Source organism: Corapipo altera, unplaced genomic scaffold (genome assembly GCF_003945725.1).
Source record: "Corapipo altera isolate COAL_440 unplaced genomic scaffold, ASM394572v1 133, whole genome shotgun sequence".
Taxonomy (NCBI): domain Eukaryota; kingdom Metazoa; phylum Chordata; class Aves; order Passeriformes; family Pipridae; genus Corapipo; species Corapipo altera.
The window spans coordinates 1,430,265-1,452,947 of NW_020884939.1; the positions used below are offsets into that span (position 1 = coordinate 1,430,265).

At 44.7% G+C, this 22,683-nt stretch overlaps 2 protein-coding genes and 1 long non-coding RNA gene across 7 annotated transcripts in view; 2 read left to right on the forward strand and 1 right to left on the reverse strand.

Moving 5' to 3' along the window:
- Positions 1-738: 738 nt before the first annotated feature.
- Positions 739-22,250, reverse strand: LOC113955432. The gene is made up of 3 exons (XR_003530549.1): positions 21,768-22,250; positions 7,533-7,713; positions 739-838 (listed from the first exon to the last, which is right to left on the reverse strand). It is a non-coding gene; the product is annotated as an uncharacterized LOC113955432 (long non-coding RNA).
- Positions 4,314-21,761, forward strand: STOX1 (storkhead box 1). 4 transcript variants are annotated; one of them, XM_027660926.1, is made up of 5 exons: positions 15,238-15,430; positions 16,309-16,460; positions 17,858-19,686; positions 20,105-20,171; positions 21,255-21,761. In XM_027660926.1, exons 2-5 carry the CDS (start codon positions 16,328-16,330, stop codon positions 21,272-21,274), a joined length of 2,049 nt encoding a protein of 682 aa, XP_027516727.1. In that variant the 5' UTR covers positions 15,238-15,430; positions 16,309-16,327; the 3' UTR covers positions 21,275-21,761. The 4 variants fall into 4 exon arrangements, with proteins under 4 accessions (XP_027516725.1, XP_027516727.1, XP_027516724.1 ...); XM_027660924.1 differs by lacking the exon at positions 15,238-15,430 and adding an exon at positions 4,314-4,615 and having other exon boundaries at positions 17,858-20,171; XM_027660923.1 differs by having other exon boundaries at positions 17,858-20,171.
- A 270-nt stretch (positions 22,251-22,520) lies between the features above and the next one.
- The window catches only part of LOC113955477 (nucleolar RNA helicase 2-like), an 11,738-nt gene continuing 11,575 nt past the window's right edge, over positions 22,521-22,683 (forward strand). Inside the window, exon 1 of one of the 2 annotated variants that reach the window (XM_027661036.1) lies at positions 22,521-22,662. In XM_027661036.1, the coding sequence (XP_027516837.1) occupies positions 22,558-22,662 (105 nt within the window). In that variant the 5' untranslated portion in view covers positions 22,521-22,557. The remainder of the gene's footprint in view (positions 22,663-22,683) is intronic. The other variant, XM_027661037.1, reaches the window with a different exon arrangement.

Genomic DNA, 22,683 nt, shown 5'->3' on the forward strand with positions numbered 1-22,683 from the left:
CCCACACTGATGCTGTGCATTAGCTACAGCTTCCTGGTAATATTCCCAGAAATGTAACTCAGTCTTAAGTAAGTTGAGTGTCATTAAGGGGGGTTTGGAGAAACAATCTTTTGTCAGCTTTGACTTACAAAGTTTTTGCATTTCATGTCCACACTTCCCACCTCGTGGTCTTTTGTTATGTACCAGTTGATGGCAAAAGGCTGGTAAAAGTGAGCCTGAGCTGGGTCTTACTCTGCCTCAGCATCCCATTTGTTTGGACTTTTTAAATCCTCACGGATACCCTGCGGAAAGGAAGAAATCCCGGCCTGCCTTGTTCTGTAGAGAAAGCCCTGCTACAGCAGGCCTGTAAATGGAGCCTGATCTCTGGTTATAGATGATTTCCCTCCCTCCTCTGTTTTTTCCAGTAAGGGCAAATGAATGAGCTGAAGCCTTACAAAGTGATAGCCAGCCCAGTGGATGTCTGGCTGAGGCTGGGAAGAAAGCTCCAGGTGATACATGTGCATACCAACTGCTGTAGAATAAAACAGGCTCTCTGAGCCCCTTTGCTGTTGCTGGGGCAGTGAAAAGGCCCAAGTCTGTAGTTCCATTGCTGCACAGCAGCAGTGGCAAGTGGACCAACAGGGAATTTCTGCCAGGTTTCTGTGGGGGTGAGGATTGCACACAGGAAGTGGAGCTGCTGCCAGCACTGCTGCATGTCCTACCATGCTGAACACACCCAGTGTTTTGTGACTCACCCAGTGCCTGGTGCCTGGGCGCTGCTGCTCAGTGACCTCTGGATTGCACAGTGACTTCCCAGCTCTTGCTTTGTCCGGTGTCCTCTGGCTCAGCCTGGGGTGCCCTGAAGTCAACAATGGAGAAGTTGGAATTTTCTGTCTGGTGGCTGCGGGTTTCCACAGATCCAGCTCTTACAATTGTTTCTGTGTCTAACATTATAAAGCCTAGTCCTTTAACATAACTGTTTTTTCAGTGGTTTAACTTTAATGCTTTGTGAGAGAGGAATGGTTTCCAGTCCATCTTTCTGCTGAGTAATGTGCTGTATGAATATCTGTTTGGACTTATGTAACACAGTTAACTTCCACTGACAGTTTTACCAGAAATGTGCACAAAATGTGGTTTTTCTCTTGCTCCTCTGTAATTTTTGTGTACCCAGGTGAGGTTCTTACCTTGAATGCATTTGTTCAGTTCAGTTTATATTTAAAAATATAAAAGCTAAAATTATTCATTTTGAGTGATTGAGTCTTCCAGCCAGCAGTAGATTGCAAAACATGTAGGTAGCACAGTCACTACCCTTAATGCTGATATTTTCCAGAAAGCAGAAATGGGTCAAGTAGAAATTCAGCTGGGATTTGGATATTGCTGTGTAGTGTGACAAGAAAAATGGCATAAGTAATGAATACTTCTACTCAGCTCTCAAAACTTCCAGTGTTTTCCCACCAAACTTACATTTCTGCATTCTGCGTTTCGTTGATGTATTGCACAAAAATAGTTACAGTAAAAAGCTCTAATAACAAAATGCATTGCTTTTAAGTAAAACCAACTTCCCTCTTATTTTTTCATCCACAGCATCACAAGATGGAGTATAGGCTTAGAGTTTTGGAACACACCAAATATCACCTGACATCGTGTGTTTTGTAGTGTTGTATCTGTGTTTAGGAAAGTTGCTTTTGAATTCTAGGTGTCTGATGCCTGAATTTGTCTTGAAAACGTGACACTGCAGTCTTATACTGCTTTTGATTCCTTGTGTCCTGCTGGTTTAAAATTGCTGTCTCTAACAGGTGAGTTCTAAGTTGTGTGAGGATTCAGGCCAAGTGCCCTGCAGTGCATGTAAGAACCTGTTCCTTTGCAGGGGTGATTCAGTGATCCTGCAAGCTGTTGGATGTAGCCCAGTATCAGTTCAGCTCTCTTTATCCTTCTCTAAAAGGATAACCACACAGTGGTGCTGAGTAGATTTGTTTGTTGCATCCTGCAGTTTGATTTTTTTTTTTTTTTTGGTGCAGATTTTGCAAGCCATGTCCCAGTGGGGTGAGGTCTGATCGTTTCTTTTTGGGGGCAAGTGATGTGATCTGTATGGTGCTTCTGAGTCCCTTCTCTCACACATTCCAGAGTCTTTCACCTTACCAGATCCTGGAGTGTTGTAGTGATCTTTTGGGACAAGGATGCAATGATAGTCCTGTGAGGGGATTCTGAATATTCAGAGAAATGGCTTGAGCAGCCAGGTGACAGATGCCCAAAGCCAGGAGTTTTGGCAGGAAAACTGATTGTTTTCCCCTCGTCTAGGGAGGGGCACTAGTGAAAGGATCCTGTTGACTGAGTCATCGTTCACATTTCATTAGGAACAAACAGCTGGGGAGAGCAGCGGCAGAGGGGAGAGGAGGAAGAACTGCAAAGAATTCCAGCCTGAACTCCCCCCTCTCAGCTTTTCAGCAGATATTTTTCAAGTACTAATTTGCTTTATTATTTGCTTGCAACCTTTTTAGTGGTATACAGAAGGATTTGTTTGTTGGTTGGGTTTTTTTCCCTGTACTGCTTAAATCTTCCTGGTTTTCCTGATGCAAAATCATCCAGTTCCATTCCTGTTTTGTCATGCAAGGGACAGGAACAGCTGGAGAACAGCAGCCGTCCTTTTTGGTCCCTTTTTAGCAGGGCTGGATGGCAGCCAGCGGATCAGCATCTGGAAAAGCAGAAATTGCTGCCATGTGTAGTGTTGTAGAACTGTGCAGTTGGAGGTGGAAGTACCTTGCGATGCTGCTCTCAAAAAACACCTGTCATTGCAGACCAAGACTGTGAAACATCCACTGCATGTGTGCAGAGGACCAGTTAAAGGAGCATAGGCAACTTTCCTTGGAAGTATAATGGATGTGCTGTGTGGGGAGATGGGTTGTTAACACTTTCAGCTTGGCTCTAATAAGAAACCAGAATATTGGAAGTTCTCTTAACCCTCTGGAAAGACTCCTGCCTATTTCACAAGGGTTACACTGCATCTCCCACAAAAGACTTGCCTTTTCATCTTGTGTCCTGATGCCTTGTTTTACCAAAGTACTGTTCAAGCAGGTTAAAATATTAAGTACATAATATTAAATGTAACTGTTAGAACATTTGTGTTATAAGTAGTAAAATCTTGGGGAAGGGTTTCCAAAAGCAACTTGAGAGTATTTGTAAATAGAGAAAAGGTTATACTTGTCAAGTATCTCCTCTGGTATAAGGCAGCCAAGTAATGTGACTTAAACAGATGAAAGTGAGGATTAGCTGCTTACCAATACTGAACCTGATTTTTCTGCCTTAATGTCCTTACTGAAATCAAGCTAATAACCTTTTTTTGGTTTTGCTGGGTGTTTTTTTTTGTTTTTGTTTTTTTCTTTGGAGGAGGAGGGTGGTAGTGGTGTTTTCATTATACATACTATAAATAGAGGAAAAATAGATGATCTTTAGTACTGGGACACATATGGGTGGCAGCACATTTATAAGTCCTCAGACTATCTGTGGGATCCAGTAAGATACTTGCAAAGAATGTGCAGTCAGCATTTTCAGTATTCTGATTTGGGCATGTAATGATGGACAGCAGAAAAGGGGACTTGGGGGAGTAATACAATAATGTACAGTAATGGTGATCCATGGACAGAAACAGAATTTGTAGTGTGATCTTTGGATAGCAGTGGCTCAGAATAGGTAGGATTGATAAGGGATGGCTGTGCAGATGTTCTGAGCAATGGATTCATTCTGTTACCTGCCGTGTTTTAAAGTAAAGGAAAATGAATCCACTTGAGGTCTTATTTTCAGTGAAGATGGTTGGGGAAAAAAAGTTATTCTAATGCAACAGGCAATTTAAGAACCTACAAAAATTCCCTAAAGAACGCCCTGAATTGAACACAAAATCCCTCTGTGATCCCCAGCTTCTAGAGCAAGCAGAGCAGAGCTTACCTTGTCTGAGAGATTTTTCCTAGTGAATGAGGGGATGCTCTGCAGCACAAAACGAGCTTTGCAAGTGCTGTGGAAAACGTAAAGGGCAGGGCTAAATCATGGCTGGGGCCTCTGCACCGGTGCCCCTGTGCCCGCTCCGCAGCGCTTCGTGTAAGTGTAACCCGAGACAGGGCAAGAGCCGTGGTTCTGGGCGAGAGGGGAGGGAGGCTTTTGTCTCGGAGAAGTCTTAGCTAGAGCCCTCCAGTGCCCCTGGAGTTACTTGCCTTCACCGGGACTCTGTTCCCGTCCCGACGGGAGCCCTCGGTGCTCGCAGAGCTGGTTCCAGCAGAGTGGCCTGAGCTGCCGCAGCAGCTGAAGTACCAACCCCCCTGCCTGTGGCATTTGGTGACCAGCGGTGTAAATCCCGGCAGGCACAACTCCTGCAGCCGGGCTGCTGGAAAAGCGGGAGCAAGCAGGGCACCGCCAGCGCAGCTTTGTCTGGAGGTGCAGCCTCGGACACTGGGGCAGGCCGGTCTGAAGCGGAGCCAGTGGTGCCCCGGTGAGGCACTGCACCCCGGGAAGGGGCACTCGGGATTTAGGGAAAGCGTGGCAGAAGCAGGTGTGCTGCGTGGTTTCGGTGTTTGGCCGCGGGTCGTGTTCCCCGGAGGAAGGGGCTGCATATAACGCGTCCGAGACTGGCACTGCAATGAACGGGGAGGTGAGTTCCTAACCAGGGGAAGACTAAATTAGTTTAATTCTTCGTGGATGTTTTGAAAGCAAAGATGAAAGGAAAAAACTCTGGGGCTGGATGTTCTGGATGGCGTCAGCACAAAGGTTCCTGTGAGGAAGAGCCACAGAGCTGCTGCTCCCGGAGAAGGTAAAGGCGGAGGGCCCGAGCCCCGCGGGGGGGGTGACGGTGTCGGGAGGGAAGGCACTGATCCCCTAATGCGGATGGGATCGTCTGCACTCAGCACCTGCTTCCAGTCCTAATTCCTCTGGAAATATTCCCCCCGAAAAACAAAACCCAGCCCTACCAAGTGCTCTGTTAAATCTTTTCTAAAAATTTATAAAAGTTAAAAGGATGGAAGATCATGTGGAAAAGAAGAAATTAAGCTCAGACACATTCTAGTTGCTGCCTTTCACGTGCAGCTATCACATCAGAAACTTAGAAGATGAGAATTTTGCAGATGTCATGTAGCACTGACTTGTTTCCCGCAGCACTTAATTTGAATGTATTAACGTCCATGGGACACACAGAGAACACGCACTCACATGTGTCAGGTCTGTTACAGGTCTATAACAACAATGACAAACAACCGAGAGAAGTTTTTTGGGTAATTTTAACTAGTTCACACTGGTGAATATTTAGGCATCATTTTAATTTGCTACCTGCGATTAGTTCACATTCGATTAATTGTTCTAGTGACCTCTGCAGCCTAATGGGGCCGGGCTGCAGTGAAGGGCTTGGTCTATAGGTAAAGTACAACGGGATTATCGGGTGCTCTTAATGCAAATTTGCCACGAAAATCCTCTGCAATGTGGCTGCAGAACACACCCACCAGCTTGAAAATAACGGTGGGTCAGAAGCAGAGCAGACGAAATTTCTGCTCCTGGTATTGACTGCAGCCTCACAGCTCTCCAGTTGTCCCTCAGGGCACTGGTTTTGGTCAGTAAATCCCTTTGCTGTCTGCAGCTGCGGTCGGGGGGGGGCAGACTTCGGTATGTTGGGGTCATTAACCTTGAATTTTACCCTCGGTCCTGCGGAGCATCCCGGGAGATTGCTCCTCTCTGACCGGGCTTTAGCAGTTTTGAATTCTTTCTCAAAGCAAAAAAAATTATCAATTTCTTGAAAACCTGAGCAATGATCTGTTTCAAAAATTTTAACAGGAAAATTTTTGATGTCTAGCCTGTGTTGTCCTTGGCCAGCTCAACCTCTGTATGTTTCTCTTACCTGGTTTAGCTTAAATCGCATAAGGTTTTTTTTTTCCTCTTTCTGGTATTTACCCTTCTTTCCCAATAATTTGTATAGAATAGCCACTCCCTGTTGCAGCCCCATCTTCTGACTAGAAAATTGATCTCTTCATTCAGTCTCATTTCTTGGGCACTCTGATAACTTCACCAAAGTGGTAACATCTGCTCCAGCTGGAGCTCATCTTCCCTGATCACGAAGGAGCCTGCTGACCTCAACTCATTCCAAAAGAGGTATTTTAAGGAAGAACAGTGTTTTACTTACTGGTCTCATCTAAAAAGCAGCAACATCTCTAGGTACATTGGGAATGATTCTCTCTTGCTCTAGTTAACTTTTGTATCACTGATGAAAAGTGATGCGTTATTGCTGATTCCCTGGGGATGATTTAGAGAGCTTAATTCCTTTGGTTTTTACCTCCTTGCTTCCTAGTAACCTTTTTTCTGCTGCATAGCATGGCTGGTTGAATACAAATGTAAATTACTTTGGGAGATTAATTAGATTATTTCCCCTATCATCCTGCCTCTTGCTGCAGTTACACCCAGAGTTAGAGTTCTCTCTCTTCTCTCCGGGAATTCCACTTTTTCAGACAATTGATGTTGAAGCCATGTTTTCATGAGTTTACTTCCGTTTCTGGAAGCCTAACTGAAACGAATTTTCAATTTGTATGTCTTTATTTAGGTAATTTTCCGATTAAAATGGATGCATTCTGTGCGTTCTCTTCCAAAAGTTACCATAATGGCCGTTTTCTTCTCTGGATGACGTTTCTCCCATTTCTTTTATGTATTTTGTTCTAGAAAATACAACTAAACAACTAAAATGTAAGAACAATGTTTCCTTGGGTTTTAGTTATTTTAAAGGAATTGACAGTATTTAAAAATTAAGTCAGTGGTATTACATTTGCTGTTTTTAGCTTACACAGAGAGAGAGGTGACTGTATTTTTAATGTACCTGCTCTCATGTTACTGTTTGCAATAATGAGAACTCCTCACTGCTGTATCTCAAAGAGCTTTCCTGGCTATGGCTCCTCATCAGAAGACACCGTGGTCCTACAGATCGTTGTGTTACTCTTTATCCCAGCAGTTTAAAGGAAGTTTGTTCTAGAGAAACACACTGGGACATGGGACATCCTGACTTTATAGAATAGGCTACACCGTCACTGATTTTGGGCACCAGAGCTTTAATCAAATGAAGGGAAAATTCAGTCTCAAAAGCTTATAAATAACACAAACTGCCCTGCTGTATTTATTCCCAGATAAAAGCCAAAATGTCTTTCTCTTCCCTTCTGATAGTAATCTCATGGAGGGCATGGTACACCCAGGACTGGGTAGGAGCTTTTATGTTCTCCTGGGGAGATGGGGGGGGAAGAGAAAATCACAGTAATTAAGATCTCCCTCAGAGGGTGAAGCAGGGCCTCATTTAAAACACCTTTCCTCTTGATCTGGTAACAGAGTAGACAGTCAGAATGCTAATATCTCTCTGTGGGACTATCTCCTGTGCTTAGCTGAGTTGTTCAGTCAATTGTTCACCAAACGAGGGGCAAACTGCTCCCTCCCACCTTTCCTGCCCAGCCTGGGGGGATCCATGCAGGGCAGGTGCTGCGAGGGGAGCGGGGGACTCTCAGCTGAGATTAGGTACAATTGCAAATACTCGATTTGAGGGCACTGACCTCCAGAGTCTTTGTCGAGAGAAACTGGGGTGATAGTCCAGGGGAATGCATCTCAGTAGCTGCTTGCTTGTTGTCCTTGGTCACCACCAGCTCGTGATGGTGATGTGATCCCAGCCTGCCTTCTCTCGTGACAGCAGCATTTGCCTTGTGCCTGAACGGCCTGACTCCCTTTTTATGGTTCCTATCGAGTAGAAGAGAAAATATCGAAATGAAACATTTTTGCTTAGCCTTTAGGGGCTGAATTTGCTGACGGTTCAGCATCTCTGTTGCAGGGCTACAAATTATTCACAAGGAAAGCTAAGAAAGCCCTGCCCTTTCCACTTAGGCCGAGGCTGCAGGTTGGAAATTTCTCCACTTGGAAAATATCCTACTGAAGAGTGACAATGAAAGGACAGCAGTTTCCTGTGAAGTGCCAAGTTTTATCCGTTTTTGCTAGAGGTATGGACCGAACTGGAATGAGATCATGTTTTGTGCAGTTGGCAGAGTGATCTGACAGGTCTGGCTCCTCACTTCTCTTTTCCCTGTGTGAGTATCCCACAGAACTTAGGAGAAGAGAAGTGCTCAGAGAAGCAGCTGAAAAATGGGCAGAGAGAGTCCCTGAAGCGCCTTGATTTTTGGGGGGTTTACTGTTGATTTGATATTCAGACAGAATCCCCCTGTTAGGAGAGGGGTGGCATTGAATCTCCTGAGAAGGTTCAGCTTGAGGAGCAAGGAGCAAAACTGCCATTGCGTTTACGGGCTGTAATTCCCTTTCAAGGTGGGAGGGGCAGTTTTGGGCAGTTCTCTTTGTTCCTGCGTGATGACTCCAGGTATAATTACAGTGTGAGCTCTGGGGAGGTCCCTCATGCTGAGCTGCTCTGCACGTTTGTGCCAGCTTCCAGCAACAGTTCTGAAGGGCCACCTGTGCCAGGTACACCTGGAGTTCACCTGCAACCGAGTACTTGAGCATTTCCTACTTCTTGGCAATTCTCAACGCTGCTTAAAATGAGAGACAAATTCCTTCACAAAGGGGACCTGACTAGCTCTTAGGACAGGTTTGTTTTCACTTCGGTAGTTCAGATTTGTTCACAGCAGTTAATGTCGGGATCAGCATGGTTGTGCTGCACGGCCAATGAAGCTACAGAGGAAGTGATGGCCTTGTGAGTAGCTGGTTTCTGTTGGGCCTACAAAAGGTCAGGACTCTGGAGTGGATGTTGTTTGTCAGGCGCTGTGGTTACACGCAGGAACACACAATCCTAATGAGGCTGGGGATGTGCCTCATGGGATTCCTTTCTTTTGGAGTCCCTTTCTTCCAGTGTCTTTCATCCTGTCCCACAAACAGGGATGTAGGCTTGCAAGTCAAAGGAGAATAATTCTGTACTTCAATGGTTCTGGCTTCTGTGAAGTGTAACTCACAGCATGTGGTCAGGCTTCACACTGGACTGTTTGGGATTATTTAGAATTCTGTGTCTTTTTATTTTTATCAGGCCTGAAAAGAGTGGATGACCTAAAACGGCGCTTTGTTTCACACTGCTGTGTGTAGGCTGCCGAACACAAAGAACAGTTTGAGTTTTTAATTGTTTTATCCTCAAACATTACTCTTCAAGTTATTTTCTGTAAGGTACCTGATTCAGAACTTGCTAAGTTGCATATTCTGTTGTGATTGGGTTTTCCTGGTTATCACAGTTCCAGTGGTGACTCTGATGATGTATTTTCAGGAGGAAAAAAAGGAAGAAAACACTTGTGCTCTTTGAAAGACCTTTTTATCTGTCTATTATTTGCTTAATTATTTAATTCTATCTGTGTAATGACTATGTAAAACATTATTTCGTAATGTTTAGTGCCTAATTTTAGCTGGCATTCAGCCCTTACCAGTTACTTCAGGTGTGATGATACCCCTGCACGTTTAATGCATTTCCATATAAAATTCTTACTAAGTTATTGATCCTGTATTATAAAAGCCCTTTCTTAGTAAATATTTGTTGCACTTGCCATAAGTGTTCTATTCAAACTGCTGATTGAACTCACAGCAGCAAGGTACAAGGGGCTGTGACATTCTGCAAAATCCTGGTGTGTTTAACAGATCTGCTCAGACTGAATTCCCTGAAAGGTGTCATCTCTAAAAGCATTTGTGCATGCAGGTTTTTTTCATACTCCAGCAAGTAGTCTGTTTACAAGTACCACTGAACAAAAGTGTATAATTTTTTTTTGTAATAGGCTCCATTGAGTTCAATTTACTCTGAATTTTTTCTAAAAATAATCTCTAACCAGATTAGTTGTGAAGAACCTGATATGTACTGTGCATTTCTCGGTGCTGAAGATTTTCAGCAGTAAAAGCTTTTGCTGTTTTCTTTCAAGTGAGAAAAAATTCAAGAAAATAGGCTGAGCTGTGCTATATCCTCAGCCTTTTGAATCCTTGCACCTTGAATCCTGAAAGGCAGATCTTAACTGCCTTAATGCTCTTTTAGGGTGAGGGTAATTTAAACAGGGCTAATTTTTTCTGTTTAAGTCAGAAAAGACAACAGTTTCCATTAATATTATGTAGTTAATGAAATAAATTGGATTTTTTAGTGGTGCTTTTGCTGCAGCCTTTGATACAGTTTCAGAATCAGAGACTTCACTTCAAGGCTACTTTTAGCTTTTCCTGTAGTCCATCTTGCTTTAGGACATGTCCACTCCACCACTGTGGAGAGCACCAGCTTTGACAATGAGTGCATGCATGTGGAGTTCAGTAATGGGAAAAAAAATTATGAATACAGTAGCTATTTATTTAAGAGTTGAAGAAAACCCAATAGTGTTCCCATGTGGATGCTGTTTTGCATGGCATGAGGTAAGTTTTAACTTGGTGTAACCCCAGGGAACCTCACAGCTCATCAAAAGTGCCCTTTGCTTTGGGTTACCGAAAGCAGGGTGGCTGAGGTGGGAGGGGAGAGGGCCTGTGAGAGGCACAGGTACCCATGTCCAACCAAACCAGATGACTGCAGCACTCCTTTATTCCTGGGAGCCTATCCCACCTCCTGCTCAAAGCAGAGTCAGCTTTGGGGTCAGGGCAGGTTGCTCTGGGCTTTGTTCCCTCACAGCTTGGAAAACTTGCTGCATAGCTGTGCTGCCCTTAAAGGTGCAGAGGATTTCCTTATGCCAGCCTGAACCTCTCCTGTTCCAAGGGATGCCTGTTGGCTTTCATGGAAAAAGGTTTGCGAACTGTGGACTTAAGTCCTGGAGTCCAGACTAGGGCTGTATAATCTGCAGTGTCCAAACAACTCCTCTGAGACCTCTTATGGTGGTAAAGATGCTGTTTTTCATTTCTAAACTGGTTCTTCATGTTGGTTTGTTTTTTTCCCTCTGGACCATAAATTCCAGCCTAAGGAAAGGGGTACAGAAACTTATTTTCTAGCATAGGGAACATCTTTAAAGCTGGATATCCACTCAGGGAGAGTGGAAGGAAAAGTGGCTGTGCACATCCATCAACATCCTGAGTTCCCAGGCAGGTGTGAAGTTGCCCATATACCATTAAAGCTGTGTTCTCAGCTGAATGAAAACCCTCCCTGCGGTGGGATTTGTCCTGTAACAAGATCAGAGCTCCTGCCCTCACTCCAGACCAGGGGCTGGGTCCAAGAGAAGCTACAACTGTGCAAGTTCTCTGGCAGCTGCTTCTGCAGAGGGTGAGGTTTGGGCTGGTGTTGCCTGGGAGTGAGTTGCACACAACAGCTGCCACGATTTGCTGGAAACCCTCTGCAGGGAGTCCTGTCCTCTTTTGAGCAGCTCTGTGGGTGCTGTTCCTCTGAAAGACTAGTGTGTGACTTGCCTTGGCTGGGGTAGATGTGAGCTGAAGACAGGGAGTGTGCAAAGTGAATTTTGGTCCATTCTAGGGAAGGGGGAACATGGCCATAGGTATATCTTACTGCTAAGACTGTAGCTTGATATTGTATACTTTTCGTGGGTGCCTCTTATGTGACAGCACATTTCCAGGCAAACGAGGAAGCCCTGGGAATACTGAGCAGTTGGAGCTGACCTTTAGCTGTACAGGCACAGGAATGCACAGCTTAGTCCTGATGTTTTTGTAGTGAGTCCCTCACTGTATAGGTAAGTACTCAACCAACCCCCAGTACTGCTCGTGGCTTGGAATGGAGGGTGGGACATTAAAGAGCTATTGGGATGTCTGAGATTTATTGCAGAAGAGAAGACACAGGTGGGAGCAAGGAAAAGGCAGAGCTGTGTTAGTGGAGTGATGCCAGGGTTGTGAAGGGGATTTTTTTGGACCAGGCTAAGTGGAAAAGATGTCAAATTCCTGTAGGAGTGCATGGCTGCAACTAAGGACAGTTCAAGGAGCCAGAGACGTTGCCAGTGACTTCTTTATTCCTGTTCTGTTGTTTGGCTCCATGGTGGTCATTCACGATTTTGCAACTTGCTTGGGACTGTTTAATTTTGGGTTATTTGTATCTCCTTGCAACAAAGCTTTTGAATCCATCTGTCTTTTATGATCAAGCCTGACACTGAATGCTGAAATGGTTAAAGATGACCTTCCCTGCCATCAGCTGTGCTGCTTCTGTTCAATGCCATCTGTGAATTCACCCAGAAGCTCTCAGCATGCCGAAGTACATCAGAAATAATTATCAGGCTGTTGCTCACAGCTGAATTTCCCTGCCAGTTGTGCAGTTGGTGCCCCAAAGGCAGACCTGTCCGTAGGGTTTGGCTTGTTTCCCACCGTGCTGGGTTTAAGGAAAACGGCACCACCCCGAACATGCTGGTGGCTGCTGTGCAACTTGTTCCTATCGGGGACCTGAACAGAGGCGGCAGGAGAGAGCTCTTGCCTTTCTCCCTGAATCTTGCTCTGTTTTCACCATACCTGCTTGTGGGGTTTATAGTCACTGGTGAAAGGAATTATGGCTGAGGGGGCCATCAGCCCTAAGATTAGAGTAAGGATTCAATGGCTCTTGGCTAGGAATCTCAGAAAGCACTTATAGGTCGTATCTTCAAAAGTTCCTGATATTTGCAGTTGGGACTAAACTGGGTGTTGGTGGGAAGGTAGAAAAAGTGATTGTTTTTTGTTTGGGTTATTTTTTATCAGGTTGCCTGGCATCATCCTCCGAGTTTTAAGGAATAGAAAGTTAATAAGGACATCACAGAAAGTTGGGAACTGTAAGAACCAGGAACCGAGACCAAATGGAGGGCACTGTTTGCCTAACTGTTCTGATTTAGGAGTGTTTGTTCATGCAGGAATCAGTAGGGACAGAAATCTGACATTTTGATGTGTTTGTAGCTTCTCCTTTGATGCCAACTGAAGAAGTGTTGATGATCCGAACTGACACTGAATTGTTTTGTTTCTCTCTTTGAGAGTTGTACAAAATAAGGGAACAACAGACATGGTTTGCCTGTTCCTGAGAGCTTGTGTTGGTTTCAGTAACAGATTAAACGTGGTACAATATCTGACAGTTCAGATACAATTGAACTACTTACTCTTTGCTTCAGTAAAAGGATGTTTCTGAAAAACAGGATCTAGTGCACAGCATTCATGCCAAAATAGTTTCTCTGTTATATATTTACAATTGAAAATGTTTTAATCTTAACTGTCTTTATAATTTACATAGAAATTTTATTCTTTAATAAGGACACATCTTGTAAAATCTTCATTAATGTTTGAAAAGGGTTTTGCTACAGTTCCCAGCTTTCTATGATGTTCTTATTAACTTTTTGTTCCTTAAAACTGTTTAACATGTGATTTTTGCTATAAAATGTGACTCTGATATGCCCTATTCTTTAGAAAAGCAGAAGCCTTGCAGTTGCAGCAGAACTGGGCTTGCTTATGGTTTTCCTGGTGCAATTCTACAAAAAGCAAATTACATCAAACATGCCAGGGCTCTCATGTAGAGAGGCACAGGATCTGTGGCATCTTCTGTATAATCAATTCCAAGATAGATTTGTCCAGCTACAGTACAGAAAACACAGTCCTCTATTTCCACATGCTATGTCTTCTCTGCCTCAACAGACCTTTTTTTTTCTTGATTTGCATTTGGGGTTTTTTTCCAGGAATGGATTTACTCCTAGCCCTTTATTTTCCTGTAAATAGTTTACCTGAACTTTTAAGAAGTAAATTGAGTGCTGTTGTAACAAATGCCTCTCTGTTCGTTTCCCCAGATCTGGCCTGGTTTTCACCCAGATAAAACTTGCCTTCTATGTAATTTTTTTAAGAGACAGAAGATGCAAAAATTCTGCAACTGTTAAACAACTCAGTGAAAAAAGGTAACGCTCACATTACAGAGATGGAACAAAAAATCACTTTGTGCTCGTCAAGAATACCCAGAGGCTTTTCTGTGCCTGAGCTTTGTTACCCAACACTCATATTACAGATGACTGTGACTGATAAGTGCTCCAAAAGGGCATTGTTGGGTTTTAGGTGTCCGGGTAATGAGCAGAGTTTGAATAGACAGGCAGAGCAAGCTGAAGGATAACAACACCTGAATGCTGGGAGCTGCCTGGATTGCCCTTGGTTAATGGATTCCGCAGGAGCTGGGAGCTGAAAGGGAACGGTGGTGGATTTAAACCATGTCAGTTTTAAACAGGTTTAAACCAGTTCCTGGACTGCTGACAGGTACGTTGCACACACGTGTAAGCAAGGCCTTCCCAAGGCTATGGAGAAAGCAGGAAGATGGTTGTCATCAGGTGATTTGTACAGGGAAGGGGGCAGGGGATTCTGCAGGGGCTTTCTGAGCTGGAAAACGACAGATCCGAAGGAGCTTCAATGAGCCTGGAATTCTGGTGATGGTCCCTCGGGTCTGTGAGACACAGCTTACAGAAATCCTTTAGACTGCTCCGTGCGCAAACCTAAGGGATGCAGATTTTATGTATTTCCAACAAACCTGGGAGAACATTTGAGGTGCAACAGCTGTTACTTAGCTATGGACACTAAACACCAGTTTTTATTCAGAACTTGATAGACACTTGTAGGGTGCTGCTGGGCCTTTTCCCATACTGCTTATCAATGTTGCCAGTGATCTAATTCTTGCTCTCACTATTTTGGATTTGATTTCAAAGTCAGGAGGGAGTGATATCTAATATTCATGCTGTTAGCACGTGTGCACTATTGAGCTGCAACAATCATTTTAGACTTGTGTGATTTCCAAATTTTTTTTTCTTCCTCCAGTTATCAAGCTGGTTTTTGTTTAATGCTTTGTTTTAAATATTATTCTGAAACGGCCTTCCCTGAATGGAGACATTGGATTTGAGGTTGTGAGACAGATATAGACAATGGCAGCAAGACAATAATAAAGATAATGAATATATTTTGATTACACTTGGCATTTACTCCTCAGCAGTCTGGTGCTATGCAGGAACAAACTGGCAGCAGGGTGTGCCTACAGCAGAGACTTGGGACAGCAAACCATTCACAGGAATCATTCCTGAATGCTGATGGCCTTTCCCACACAAAGAGAGAGCTTGCAATGGTTTCTGCACCTTCAGGGAGTTTCCTAGCAACATCACCGAGAAAACTGTATGCCAGGATTTTTGTTCCGAGTGCTTTTTGTTGAATATAGCAGCAGCTGTAAAACAAAGGTCAAGAGCAGTTTAAGCTCTTCAAAGCACTGTTACGTTTTCGTTTACTCGGAGAAATGTTTGTGTTGTAGTTTTCTAATGTCTGATTACAACGTCATCAATAGACAACCGCGGTTTGGTTAAACAGGAACGTGACTCAATCTAAAACGTTACTTCTTTCTCGCGGCAAGATTCCTGTCAGCATTTAACGCTGGGGTTTGCCTCTTGAGCAGGAGTCCCTGCTGCCTTGTGCCTGCTCCAGCACACCCAGAGGCTCTCTGTGCAGCACCTGGCGTGGGAACACACCGTTGCTCTCACTAAAATAAAGTTTGGGGTTTTGTCTGGGAAGGTGCCTGCAGCCAGTGTCTCGCTGTGTGCACAGACCTCAGGTGAGTCCATCCACAACTTTCCGGGACAATGCTTATTTCAGCTCCATCATTGCCTGGTGCTGTGTGAGAAGCTCTTGCTGGGCTTGTCCTTGCTGGCGCTGCCGTCTTGTGAAGGGGAGAGGGAAGGGTTTACCTGTGCTGGGGTGCAGGACTAGAACCCTCTCCAGTCCTCTGGGCAGGGGTTGCAGAATTCCTGGGGAAGCTGAGCCAGCTCTCAGCCCCTCCAAGCTCCTGCTTTCATCATGCATAACAGGGACAATGTTTCTGTCTCTTACAGGAGAGATGGTGATGTAGCCTAAAAAATGCAAGCAGTTGTAATAAGTTTTTGCTCTCTGCCCAGTCTCCTAGGTAATCTTTAGTTCTAGAGCCCAGTCTAAAAGTGGAATTTTACCATTTCTATTCAATTTCACGTGCTAGATAGGGGACAAAGCCTGTTACTGGCAATTTTTTTCCTTGTGTTCTGACTTGGTGAAAAGATTTTTTACTTAGAGTATTGGATGTTGACCTTTTTTCATTAGTTCCTTCGAGAAATATGGGTTCTGCATGGTTTAACATGTAAGCAGTCATCTAAAAAGTCAGCAGTCATCAGAAATAATTCTCTCTCAGCTCCTTGTTTGTTAATGTAAATTATGGCTTTGGATGGAATTTAATGCCAAATGTGCTTGAGGCAACCTTCTGTTTCCTTCATTACAAAGACTCTTGAGAGGTGCTACCACCACCACTTCCCTTCTCTGAGAATTATTGCCAAGTAGCTTGCTGAAGAAAATCAGCTGAAGATAAGGTGCTCTGAGACAACAAGAAATTTCCAGTGAAAATCTGTTACAGCTAATAGAAAAAATGGAACACTGTTCCATTCTAACAATTTTCTTCTCTTTCAGGTGATGTGACCCCTGCCTCATGAATCCTCTCTTGCAGTCATGCTCCATTTCTCTGGCAGAAGGAATATGCTGTACCATATCAGACATGAATGCAGATCATGTGATGGTGACACAGGAAACTTTAGCAGAGCAATTAGTGAAAAATTATCCAGGTAACATGTTTGTTTCTCCCTCCTTTTGAAAGTGGCTGTATCATCAAGCTTGAGTTTCTGATATCGGACAAGGGATCATTGAATGTTCACAAGCAAAGCTGGCAAGAGGAAGGAATATAAATGAACAGGCAACTGAGAGAATACAGGAATGTGGAAACTGCTCTATCTGTGAGTGTCACCAGCACTGTCTGGAATGTAATCCATTCCCCTTTTTTTAATAAATCTCCTCTGAGAATAAGAGGGAATTGAATGCAGTAGCATGTTGAGAGTATGTCCTTCCTAGAGAGTGGGAAAGCATAGAAGTATTTAGACTGTGTGTCAGATCCCAGAGACTCCAAGTCCTCCTTTGGGAGACAGGAACACAGCTGACTTTGACTGCAAGGGACTGGGTAGGTGTTTGCTACCAAAAAATATAATCAGCCTCGAATTTGGGGTTGTTGGTCAAATTCCAGCTCCTTCCTTCTTGAAAGCAAATTACTTCCAATAAATGAGCTTTGGTCCCTTTCTTCTGATGGGGTAGCAGCCACTTCCCTTAAATACTCCATTTTCTTTACATCTGAAAAATGTTCAGTTTCCCTCAGGTCTGCAATATTGAAGTGTTATTGTAGGTGAGACTTTGTAAAGGCTCAGTATGGCCCTCTCAGGAGGCTCCTTTGTTAGATACTGAGCTGCTTCTTTTGAGTCCTCTTAACCTTACAACTCTGTAAATGTTACAGGCTGATCTGCTAGGCATTCATACCAGTGAGAAAAATGTCAATGCAACCCCACAAATTGGTCCAGACCCCTGCCAGGAACATGATGTAGTCCACATGTGCACTGAGACAAGCACAAGGTAGCATTTTTAGGTCACCCAGCAGTAGCACTCTCAAAGTTTGTAGGGACTTCATGTATTTCTTGCTGTATTTTCACCTTGCTGGAAGTTTTTATTCCCGTGGCAGGAGATCAGCTGTGACTAGACTAAGGACTCTGAGACTGTGACACCTGATGGAAAACCAGTAGCTGAGACCAGTCTCAGTGAGGCAATAAATTGTTATGGACCAAATTATACCAGAAGCTTCAGAGAGAGTGGTAAAAGTAATTGTTGAATAACATGCCAGGATGGAAATGCTTTGAACAAGACACTGTTTGCTCTGCACCTGGCAGAAGGTCTCTCTCATAAATATCATACCCTGACAGATGCAAAGAGAACACCCTTGCTTATTTGAGGAGAACATATTGAGCTCTCTCCCAGAAGTGCTGCAGTGACAGCCAGAAACACAGCTGACCTTTCCCTAAAGGCTTTGGGTATTCCATGTTCAGTTCCTTCCAGGTCTGTTGTATGTAAGTTATTTTTTGGCCAGCACCCGATTTATTTGAAAGCTTATTTCTGCTTTGAAATATCTGTCTCTTCGTTGTAGGCATTGCAGTTCCCTCCCACAGTATCTTATATAATATCCCTGGCACTCTAATTAAGGAAAGGAAGATCTATCATACGGGAGAAGGATACTTCATTGTGACTCCCAGCACATACTTTATCACCAATAAGACCACAGAAGACAACAGAAGGGTCCTGTTGGAGGACAGTTGTTGCTGTTCATCACCTTCCATCACTTACCTGGTAAACATTAAGCACTGTGCAAACCTAGTGAAAGAAAACATTCCTACAGCATCCTGTTACAGATCCTGCCGTTGTTTCCCTGTCCAAAATATGCTCTGTGAACAAAGACATTGGCAGCTAGTGAACCATGAACCTAAGGGAGAGGGAAAGAAAGACTGCAGTGAATTGAAGCCTTCAATTGAAACTCAAGAGATCTGCACATCTGCTGAAAATCATTCCTGGGACACCATCAAATCCCTGACATCTGTGAAAGCAAAACTGAAAAGCAAAAGGTTTGGCCTTGGACTTTTCTGGAGAAGTTTTTCCAAAAAAGAAAAACACAAGAAGGAGTACTCCACTTTTTCAGCCCAGTTTCCTCCCAGGGAGTGGCCAGTCAGGGATGAAGATGACTTGGACAATATTCCACGTGATATAGAACATGAAATCATCAAGCGTATTAACCCTACTCTCACTGTTGATAATTTGATTAAACACACAATACTAATGCAGAAGCTCGAGGAGCAGAAAAAATACATCAGGAAAGAGAAAAAATACACTGGTAATGGCACCTCAGCTGAAGTGTCAGTAGCCAGGCAAAACCATCTTTCAAAGGAATGTGTTCAAAAGGCACAGAGTAAAACAGCAAAACGCACCAGGAAAACCAAATCAAAGAAAGAGAAGCAGATCAGCAGAAGCAGCAGGAAATCCCCCATACAGGAGCTGACATCCCCAAATGTGGAAGTGGAAGAGAGCCTTTCACCGTCTGTCAGGAACCAAGAGCCCCCTGCTGCAGCAGTGCAGTCCCCTGTGTTCTATAAAAAGCAGATTACGAATCCTTTCCCGGCTCTGCCGTGGAGACGCAGCTTCTACGCGCGGGGGTACCGAGGTGTCAGCAGCCACCTGAAGAGCCGGGCAAGGGGGCAAGGAAAGGCTTCACACAGGCCACAGCCCTCAGCCTCCTGGAAACCCCCTGGCTACAAAACCGAGCAGCTGGCTGACAGAGCTAAGCAAAACCACCCACCCCGGGCTCACAGGTCCTGCCTCCAACTCCAGAAAGACAGCTTAAGTGAAAACTGTAGCTGTCTGCAAGGCAGTAATCTGCAAATAGACAATAAAAGTAAACACTTTCTGGAGAGTAATAGTTCTGAAGGAAACACCTATGGAAGAACGTTAAAAAAAAGTCCTGGGGATATTAAAAAGTCCACTGAACATAGTGGTGTGTGCAAAGAAGCCACAAAGCTTTCATTCTGTCTGAAAGATGAGCGTTGCAGAGGCAAAGCTGACACTGTAGGTGAGTTATTAGATCAAACAGCAAATGAATTTCAAAATGTCCATCTTTCAAATTATACAGCCAATGTTAACCTGGTCAAAAAAAATGGTGTGAAATACAGAAAAAAGACTGATAAAAAGAGTGAGTTTATATTTAACTATGACTGTGCCAGCCATCACGGGGCAATGAATCTGGAAAGTGAGGGATTTACTGACAACTGCCTCCTTCAGAACCAAAAAGGGCACGATGGGGACACCTGTAACCTGTTATGTCTGGATGACAGTTCTGAGGGCCGTGAGCCATGCCATCCCTTGCCTCCTGGCCATGCCTTTCCAGACACAAGAGACTGGAGTGCAGCTGTGTCCCTAAAATCCCGGAAGGCTACTAACTGTCCCACCCAGTACAACACAACTGTTAATAAGTGTGACTCCGGAGAGCATGGATGCAAGGGAAGCGGTAGCTTCGCAGAGTCAACAGATGGCTTCAAAGAGCACCCCAAACCAGACTTCACAGAAGAAAGCTGGTTGTGCAGTCAGGTTCTTCCGAGAGGTCACAGAAAGGCTGAAGGAACAGGCCTCCCTGAGGGTGGGAAGGCCCCAGCTGTGGCAGGTTCCTGCCTCGCTGCCGAGGCTCACTCAGATGCTGACACCGGGCACAACTTCCCCCCTGAGGTGGGACGAGGAGGAGGAGGAGGAGGAGGAGTGTCATGCTGTGCTTTGGGCTCCCAGAGCAAAGAAATGGGAAACCCTCTGGGAAAAAAAGAGCTGATTTGTAAGAACACATGTTCTGTGATCTCAGGACAGAAACACTCAGAAGGGACAGAAAGCCCCAGCATTACAGGAGACAGTGGAATTGACTCCCCGAGGTAAGAAAACACACGTAACTAAGTTTGGTTTATCTTCAAATTGACCATCAGATCTGGGCAGAAATGTTGCTGTAAATCACAACCCCCCCCTTCCCCAACAACAAAATTCTTATTATCTTTGATAACTTCAGTGTTATGACCCAGAAATAGTCAAACTGTACAGTTTTTTACAAGGACATTCTCCCTATATCAGTTAGACAAATGCTGCTGTTTATAGTTTGCATGAGGCAAGAAAACAGTATGAGCTCTGCCTTGCAGGTGGAGATGGCCAAGGGCAGAGACGTTAAGAAACAGTGATAAACTTGGTGTTAAACACAGTGTTTGATAAACTCCTGCTAGAAGGCAGGTTCAGCTCACATAGATGTTGCCAAATTACATTGCAGATACTGTTACAGTTTCTGCAGCTGTAGATGAAGAATAAAAGATGCTGTATAGAGAGAGGTGTCTAATCCAAATTTAAAGTAGAAAACACCATTTGACTTGCTCACAATTGACAGAAGAATGTGTACACTGCCTGAGCTACAAGCTTCTGCTTCCTTTCACAGTGTACATTTGGCCTGTAACTGTGCTTGAAAAATCCCTTAATGGAAAGCAAGTTGGTATGAAACAATTTTTTTATAGAGTTGTATGTGGAGAAGGCCTACAAAACTGTTAACTAAGTTGGCTAGAACATACGTTAAAAACTGCTGAGGGCAAAAATCACATCAATTTTTTTAATAGCAACACATATTAATATCTTTAATGACTGGTATTTATTTAAACCCTTTGAGTCTTCATTAGATGTGTACTGTCACCTTAAAAAGCCAGTATTTGAAGAAACAAATCACATACTACAGTTTCTAAGGAAATTCTGCTGATTTTTAAATTTTCCCTTAAGCACCTTTTGGCTGTGCACTCTTTCAAACACACTCCCTGTATACTACTTGGACATGAGTAATACATGAGTAAAACTTGAAATCTTTACAAAAATATATTTCAGAGGGTCATTTTGACTGTTTGTACTGATGCCACCTGTGGCACCAGAAGCTAGGCCAACTCAGTTCCTGGAATGTGGTCTGACCTCTAATAATTCTATTATTTTAGATGGACTGAAAAGAAGATGAAGCTTCCTGCAAAATTCTAAAAGCATAAATAATAACGTGAAGAGGAGGACGAGCGGAAGGACAATTGCAACAAAATTCCCCGCTACATCTAACCCTGGTCATGAATACATGATTCTTTTTTAATGAGCTTTGTAAAGTTTCCCTCTGTAACAAGGTAACCATCCTGTAAATGCAGTCAGTCACATCAGTCTCTAAATCAAAGCTGTTAGTTTAGACTTTTGACCATAGTATTTGGAAAGCTCCTGTGCATTTTGTTTGCACTCGCCTTTAATTATTCTTTGTGTCCCTGTGATAATAAAAATGAGAACTGGCATCCTTCATTCAGACCACACAACTGACATGGAAAGGGTTTGTGTTGCTCTAGTAGGAACTGCAGTTGGACAGGGCTGTTTTACACTATAATTCCGGAATGGGTTTCCTACTTGTGGCACAGGAATGAGAGCACACTTCATCTTCCCTGCCAGGAAGCAAAGCAAACGAATTAGACACGCACCTGGTTACTACAAAAATTCCTGCAATCCCAAGGTTCTCCCACTGCATCCTGCAGAGCTCTCAGCTGTGCTCCTCGATCTACTTGGTGTGTTTGTTTCTGGCAAGCAGGATTTGGTCTTTGCAAATGAAAACGTGCTGGTGCAGGAGACAACAGGGCGGGTCAATGGCATTGCTTTGGGAGAAGCCCTGCTCTGCTCCCGAACACCTCTTTCCTTGAGAAATCGATACCCTGGCGGCCGGCAGGATCCCTCCACAGCTCGTAAGACTCATTTTGACTTCTAAAACCCGATTTTTCCCTGTAGGTACGATCAGACTGTGGTCTGGTCATCATCAGCTCATGCTGCTGATCACCACAGGTGTGTGGTCCTTTTAAGTCTTAGAGGCATTTGGTGTCATTCTGCCGTTCCCTACGTTAGGCTCTTCGCTACCGAACACGAGTCTGCGGTAGTTACGGACACTAAAAGTCACGGGGTTGCAGGCGGGGTCTGTGAGGCGGCGCTGGAAGGACCGCAGGAGCCGGGCCGAGTCCTCATGGCGGCCCGTCATGGCGGCCGCGCCCTCAGGGCGCGCGGGGGCCGCCGGGGCTTGGAGTCCGCCCGTTGTCCCCCGGGGCACGTCGGGAATTGTGGTCCCGCCGAGGGGGCGGCGGGCGATTGGCTGTCGGGTGGAGAGGCCCCGCCCCCGCGCCGCCGGATCGGCCGGCGATTGGCTGTGGGCGCGGCGGCCGCTCGGAGCGTGAGGCGCGGCTGGCGCGCGGCGGGTGCGGAGCGCGGCGTGGCGGAGCGGCGGCGATGCCCGAGGCCACGCGGTGCGGCAGCGGCAGCGGGGCCGAGTCGGGCTCCGACTGCTCCATGGACACGGAGGCGGCCCTGGAGAGCGGCCGCCGGCGGCACAAGGTACCGGGGAAGGGCTCCGGG